This window comes from Rhinopithecus bieti, unplaced genomic scaffold (genome assembly GCF_001698545.2).
Source record: "Rhinopithecus bieti isolate Rb0 unplaced genomic scaffold, ASM169854v2 scaffold_53274, whole genome shotgun sequence".
In the NCBI taxonomy this organism is placed as follows: domain Eukaryota; kingdom Metazoa; phylum Chordata; class Mammalia; order Primates; family Cercopithecidae; genus Rhinopithecus; species Rhinopithecus bieti.
Genome location: NW_016820812.1, coordinates 229,479 through 235,515, shown reverse-complemented (window position 1 = coordinate 235,515; position 6,037 = coordinate 229,479). Strand labels below are relative to the sequence as shown.

General features: G+C 54.8%; 1 protein-coding gene and 1 pseudogene across 1 annotated transcript in view; one reads left to right on the top strand and one right to left on the bottom strand.

Moving 5' to 3' along the window:
* Positions 1-4,581: 4,581 nt before the first annotated feature.
* LOC108520524 (translation initiation factor IF-2-like) lies at positions 4,582-5,571 on the bottom strand (annotated as a pseudogene).
* Positions 5,401-6,037, top strand: part of LOC108520523 (SH3 domain-containing RING finger protein 3-like) — a 222,759-nt gene continuing 222,122 nt past the window's right edge. Inside the window, exon 1 of the mRNA XM_017859931.1 lies at positions 5,401-6,037. Within this exon, the coding sequence (XP_017715420.1) occupies positions 5,570-6,037 (468 nt within the window). The 5' untranslated portion in view covers positions 5,401-5,569.

Here is a 6,037-nt window from a genome sequence, read left to right as displayed (position 1 = left end):
ATTTATTAATTATATTTTGAGACAGTCTAGCTCTGTCGCCCAGGTTAGAGTGCAGTGGCGCACTCTAAACATGCTGCAGCCTCCACCTCCCGGGTTCAAGTGAGTCTCATGCCTTAGTCCCCTGAGTAACTGGGATTACAGGCGCATGCCACCACATCTAGTTAATTTTTTTTTTTTTGAGACAGAGTCTCGCTCTTGTTGCCCAGGCTGGAGTGCAATGGCATGATCTCAGCTCATTGCAACCTCCACCTCCTGGGTTCAAGCGATTCTCCTGCCTCAACCTCCCAAATAGCTGAGGTTACAGGTGCCCACCACCACATCTGGCAAATTTTGTATTTTAGTAGAGACAGGGTTTCACCATGTTAGTCAGGATGGTCTCGAACTCCTGACCTCAGGTGATCTGCCCGCCTCGGCCTCCCAAAGTTCTGGGATTACAGGTGTGAGCCACTGTGCCCGGGCTAATTTTTTTTTTTTTAATTTTAGTAAAGACAGAGTTTCACTATGTTGGCTAGGCTGGTCTCGAACTCCCGACCTCAGGTGATCCGCCCGTCTCAGCCTCCTAAAGTGCTGGGATTACAGGCATGAGCCACCTCGCCCAGCTGCAGTTTTATTTTAAAATTGTGGGAAAATACATAACATAAAAGTGGCCATTTTACCCATTTTAAAGTGTACAGTTCAGTGGCATTAAGTGAATTTGCTTTGTTGTCATCCTGTGTTAGTTTTTAACCAGTAACTTCCAATTTTGTGTCTCCCTGTATCAGATTTCTTCTTGCCCCAGATGAGCACATTTAGGGTTGCCTGACTAAACCTGCCTCAACCCCACACGATGCAATGCCTGGCAGAGATCCTCCAGGGTTCTGCAACTGGAGCTGCTGTTCAGTGCAGTGATGACTGTCTCATATAGAAGGGCTTGGTTGGTCGTAAATAATGTGTATGAATTTGGTTTCCCAGTTGAAAACAACAAAAATGGACTCTAGTTGATTTAACAAAAAAGAAACTAAGGAAATGAAATTGGGAAATCCATAGGATCAACAGCAAGGCCATGAAAGCAGTGAAGGCTACAGCCCAGGCTCACCAGGTGGTCACTTCCAAGGTTGGCCTGTTGCCAAGGTGTGCCCCCGCTCTGAGATGCTACAGGCCACTCTGCCCACCAGGTGGGCACCAGGCTGCAGGCACTGCTGCTGCTGGTCACCTGCCCCACAGTGACTGAACTCTTGGTGCTTCCTCTGCCCAGGTCTCTCTACCTCTCAGAGTGTGGTGGGGGAGGGGAAGCTTTTGACTGGCTGAGCCTGTCACATTCCACACCTTCGCAGAGTGGGGTGGGAGTTAGAATTATCTGACTATCACCACGTTGAGCATCTTCCAAATCTAAAAAGAAGTTCAAATTTTGGGCAGCCAGAAACCTGACATATAGCCGTCCAGTCCTGTTTCCTCTGAGCTTTTTCTCCTCTGGACAGACGCCCTGTGTTCCTTCAACTGAAACTCATGGATGAGGCCTCCAGATCCCTTACCACATTGTCATTAATTTTTGGTACCCAGAATTGGAAGTAATCTCACAAGTCTGAGGGACAATGGGATTATTTTTTTTCCAAACCCTGACCGCCCCTCACCTTAACTTTCATGAAAGCATCTGAAGATTTCATTACTTCTCTAGTCAGCCATACTACATAGATGACTCATGTTGGCTCACGGGATGCTTGTGGTCAACTGAAATCCCCAGATCTTTTTAGGAATGGCTGTAAAGCCAGGTCTTCTCAATTATTTACTTATATAATTGGCTTATTGAACATGTGCAAATGTAACCGAGTAACATAAGACTGTATTTGTAATACTTCAACTATTTAGTTCACACCCTTAAATTCCCTCACATTGTAGCATAGTGTACTTGGCGACTTCAACCAGAAATTGGAAACTGGCGGTCTATCGGCCAATCTGACCACACATTTATTTTGTTTGGCTAATGTGGTGGTTTTTGAGAACTGAATCGGTTGCCAACTGTTGAACATCAGGAGATGTCATGCAAAAAGCAGCACTTCCAACTTCTCTTGAAAGGTATGAAGATCTAGCAACATTTGGTCATCATTTCCCCAGGGCTGGAGCTGGGCAGCAGCTACTTCCTCTGAAAGGTGCAAAGCTCACTGCAGTTCCCACCAGGCCCTACTACCTGGGGTTCACCCTGCTTCATTAATTTCATGCCCTGCCCAGTCACTGTGGACATCTGGGTGCATAGTCTGTGTGTCCTGTGGGTGCTGGTTATGGCAGGGGCAAAAGGGGTAAAGTGGAGGCAGAAGAAAGCTGGGAAAGGTGGGCTTCAGTGGCCCTCTCTTGCTCTTGTCTTGGGTTGTGCAAGATAAAGATGTACTGAGGGCAGAGATGTGGCGGTGAGCTTCTGGCACGGGCATCTGTTGTTCTGACTGCCCAGCATAGCAATTCTTCTGGAAATTCTTGCTTCTCCTGTGTGACTACAGAGAGTGCTGCCAGGTTTCAGATGATCCTGCTCCTGTGGCCAAGGCACACAGGTCCAAAGAATGACCACTGGTCCATGCTAGTGATAAGAGTTTTAGAACTTCTAGGAGTGGCTCATGTAGTTGGAAGAAAGGCTTATGGAGCTTTGACCATGTTTTCTGTCATGTGGGTTGGGAAGCAGAGGCAGCTGGTGCAAGAAAGTGAAGGGTCGAGTCATCAACTGGAGACAGGGACAGCAACACACAGTGCAGGCTCTATCTGTGTTAATATGGCCCAGCTCTTAGCCTGGGATCCTATAAGATGCCTCTTATTATTAGTGTATATTCTGCTTCCTTTAAAATCTACCTAGAGTTGGTTTCTGTTGCTTGCAACCAAAATCACCTGGGCATGTCATTACAGGCAGTCCTTGCTCTCTGTGAGCCCTCCCAGTGCCTGACGGGTCCCCTCTTTATGCTCCTCCTTGCATGCTGTGTCTACCACCTGCTCTTGGATCAAGTATCCTGGGTCCTCTAAAAAATTCCCCTTATTCCTGAGCAAGGGTAAGCGTGAAAGGTGGCTCATGTGAATATGTTTCCATGCACTGCAAGGTGTGTGCCCTTCCTTCAGCCCTCAAGGGAAGCCAGGCAGCTCTGGGATGCCTTCCATCTCACCCTGTTGTTGGCGCTGATGTAAATCATACAGATGGAAATCCACACTGCTGAGAGACATCCGGGTTAGGAAAGCCACCTGCTGCTATCAGAAGCAAAGTTTCCAGGGACTAGCATCCTGATATAAGCACAGGATATGTGTAACTGAGACACTAAGATCTGCCTTGAAATCACGAGTAGGTGATAGAGAAAGAGAGAGAGAGAGAGAGAGAGAGAGAGAGAGAGAGAGAGAGAGACATCCTTTCATTCATTCTCCAAGTATTTATTGAGCACCTACTATATGCTAGGCACTGCCCTAGGCACTAAGGGTATTATAGTGGAAAAGATCTGTAGCTTACAGAGAGCTTACACTGTAATGGCATGTCAGCTTTATGTGTTAGTTCTGGGGATACAAAAATGAAAATTCAGCCCCAATGGCTTTACAAGTATGAATATCACTTTCCTCATTTGTAAAATGAGTTTAAAATAATTATCACAGGTTGGGCATGGTGGCTGGCGCCTGTACTCCCAGCACTTTGTGAGGACGAGGTTGGAGGATCTCTTGAGCCCAGGAGGTTGAGACTAGCCTAGGCAACAAAAGGAGACCCTGAAAATTTAAATTAAAAAAATTTTTAAATTAAAAATTCAGCCAGGCGTAGTGGCGCACCTGTAGTTTCAACTATTCAGGAGGCTGAGGTGACAGGATGGCTTGAGCCCAAGAGTTCGAGGCTGCAGTGAGCCGTGATCGCACCCTGCGCTCTAGCCTGCCTGATAGAACGAGATCCTGTCTAAAGCTATGTAAGTAAATATAAATAAATAAAATAATTATCTCGCAGAGCTGTTTAGAGGATTAAATAATATATAGCACGCTTTTGGCCTTTTAGCCTCAACAAATACTACTTTTTTCCTGAATAACAGAAAGATCATACAACTTCACAAACCACAAGGACAGGCTGGCCGGTAGGGGGGCCCTCCACGACTCTTCTGATGTTAGCCGTGGCTGAACACGCTGTGGAGCGTCCAGCCAGTCCTGGTTTGTGCTGGGCCCTGGACGGGAACGCAAAGCGGCCACGAGGGGGCAGCGCACGGCAGGGAATCTTCGCCGCCGACCCCAGCCCACCGCCAAACTTCCCTGCTGCTCTTGGTCCTCCCGTACGTACTTCCGTTGCTCTGACGCTCCCAGAAGCCGGGGCGTCGGGAAGGAGAGCGCGAATTTCCCCTCCTCTGCGCCTCCGTAGGAAAAAATTGGAGCGGGGTTCACGAGACTGCGCCGCAGCGGGCGCTGGAGCCCCTCGTACGGCACCGCCAAGGGTGCGGCGCGGGGCCGGGCGCCTGGCGCCAGGGTGCTGGTCGGCGGGCAGCGGCGCCAACCTACGACCCGCGACTCCGGAGAGCCAAGGCTGCACCGGGAGGAGTCGGCGCGGGCCCCGGGGTACCCGCTTCAACCGGAGCGCCTTCCCCTCCTGCCTTGAGGGACGTCCTCACACCTACACCCGAAGGAAGCTTCGGGGCTGTCACTTCTGCACGCCGCTCGGAAAGGAGTCAGAACTGGGAGCGCTCCGGGGAGTCGTCGGGGAGGATGCCCGGGCGTCGGCCGTGTCCCCAAGCTGCTCGCCGGCGCTGGCGAGGAAGGCGGTCGGGATAACGCCGCCCAAACTTTCCTTCGCAGCAGCGTTGGCAGGAAACGTCCCTCTCTGAGGCTCACGAAAAGCCGAAAAAGACTCGGAAGCCTGGAGGAGGCAGGGCCAAGCCTGCGCAGGAGGGGTTCCCTAGAGCCCTGGCGATGTCCTAGGGGACGAGGCTAATCGCTTGCGTGCGCGGCGTGCGCCCAGGCGAAGGGAGGTCCTGCAGGCGCGGCGCCTCCTTCCCTGCGCCCCGCAGTGACCGTGACCTCCGCGCGCACCCCCGCGCACGTGCTCGCGGCCGAGGAAGAGGAACGGTCCGGCTAAACCCTCTGGAGAACAGCCACTTGAGAGCAGGCCAGGGGCGCATGGAGGTGCCGCGGGGGCGGTGCGCCTCACCAGCTGCGCGGGGGAGCGCGCACGCCGCGCCCCGGCCTCCCCGGGGACCTGGCCGGCCGCTGCCCGCACTTCCTGCTGCTGGTCTCCCAGGCGCGAGCCACCGCTTACAGCACAGAACCCGCTGAGCTTCGGGTCCGGCAGCATCCCCGGCCCCCGCGCGGGGCGGACGCGCGGCGGGACAGGTGTAGCCCGCAGCCTCTGGCGCTGCGCGGAGGACTGGGCGGGCTTGGCTGGCAGGGAGCTAGCTCGCTGCGCGCGGAACTCAGGTCCCCGCCACGCAGGCCGGTCGGCGAGCCACTTCACACCGCCACAGTCCTAGCATCGGGCCAGCAGCCGGGGTGAAGAAAGTCACGGCGGAGCCCGGCTCCCCGGTCCTGATGCCGGCTGCCGGTGGCGGGCTCCACGCCGGCCCTGGGACCTAGGCAGCCGCGCGAGACCGCTGCGGGCGCCTCCCCCATGCTGCTCGGAGCGTCCTGGCTGTGCGCATCCAAGGCGGCCGCCGCTGCTGCGCAGAGCGAGGGCGACGAGGACAGGCCAGGCGAGCGGCGGCGGCGGCGGGCGGCGGCCACCGCCGCGGGGGCGGGCGAGGACATGGACGAGTCGTCGCTGCTGGACTTGCTGGAGTGCTCCGTGTGCCTGGAGCGCCTGGACACCACGGCCAAGGTGCTGCCATGCCAACACACTTTCTGCCGCCGCTGCCTGGAGAGCATCGTGTGCTCGCGCCACGAGCTGCGGTGCCCCGAGTGCCGCATCCTGGTGGGCTGCGGCGTGGACGAGCTGCCCGCCAACATATTGCTGGTGCGCCTGCTGGACGGCATCCGTCAGCGGCCCCGCGCGGGCACCAGCCCTGGCGGCAGCCCGCCCGCGCGTCCCGTCCCCGGCCAGAGTGCGGCCCCCACGCTCGCGGGCGGCGGGGGCGGCGCG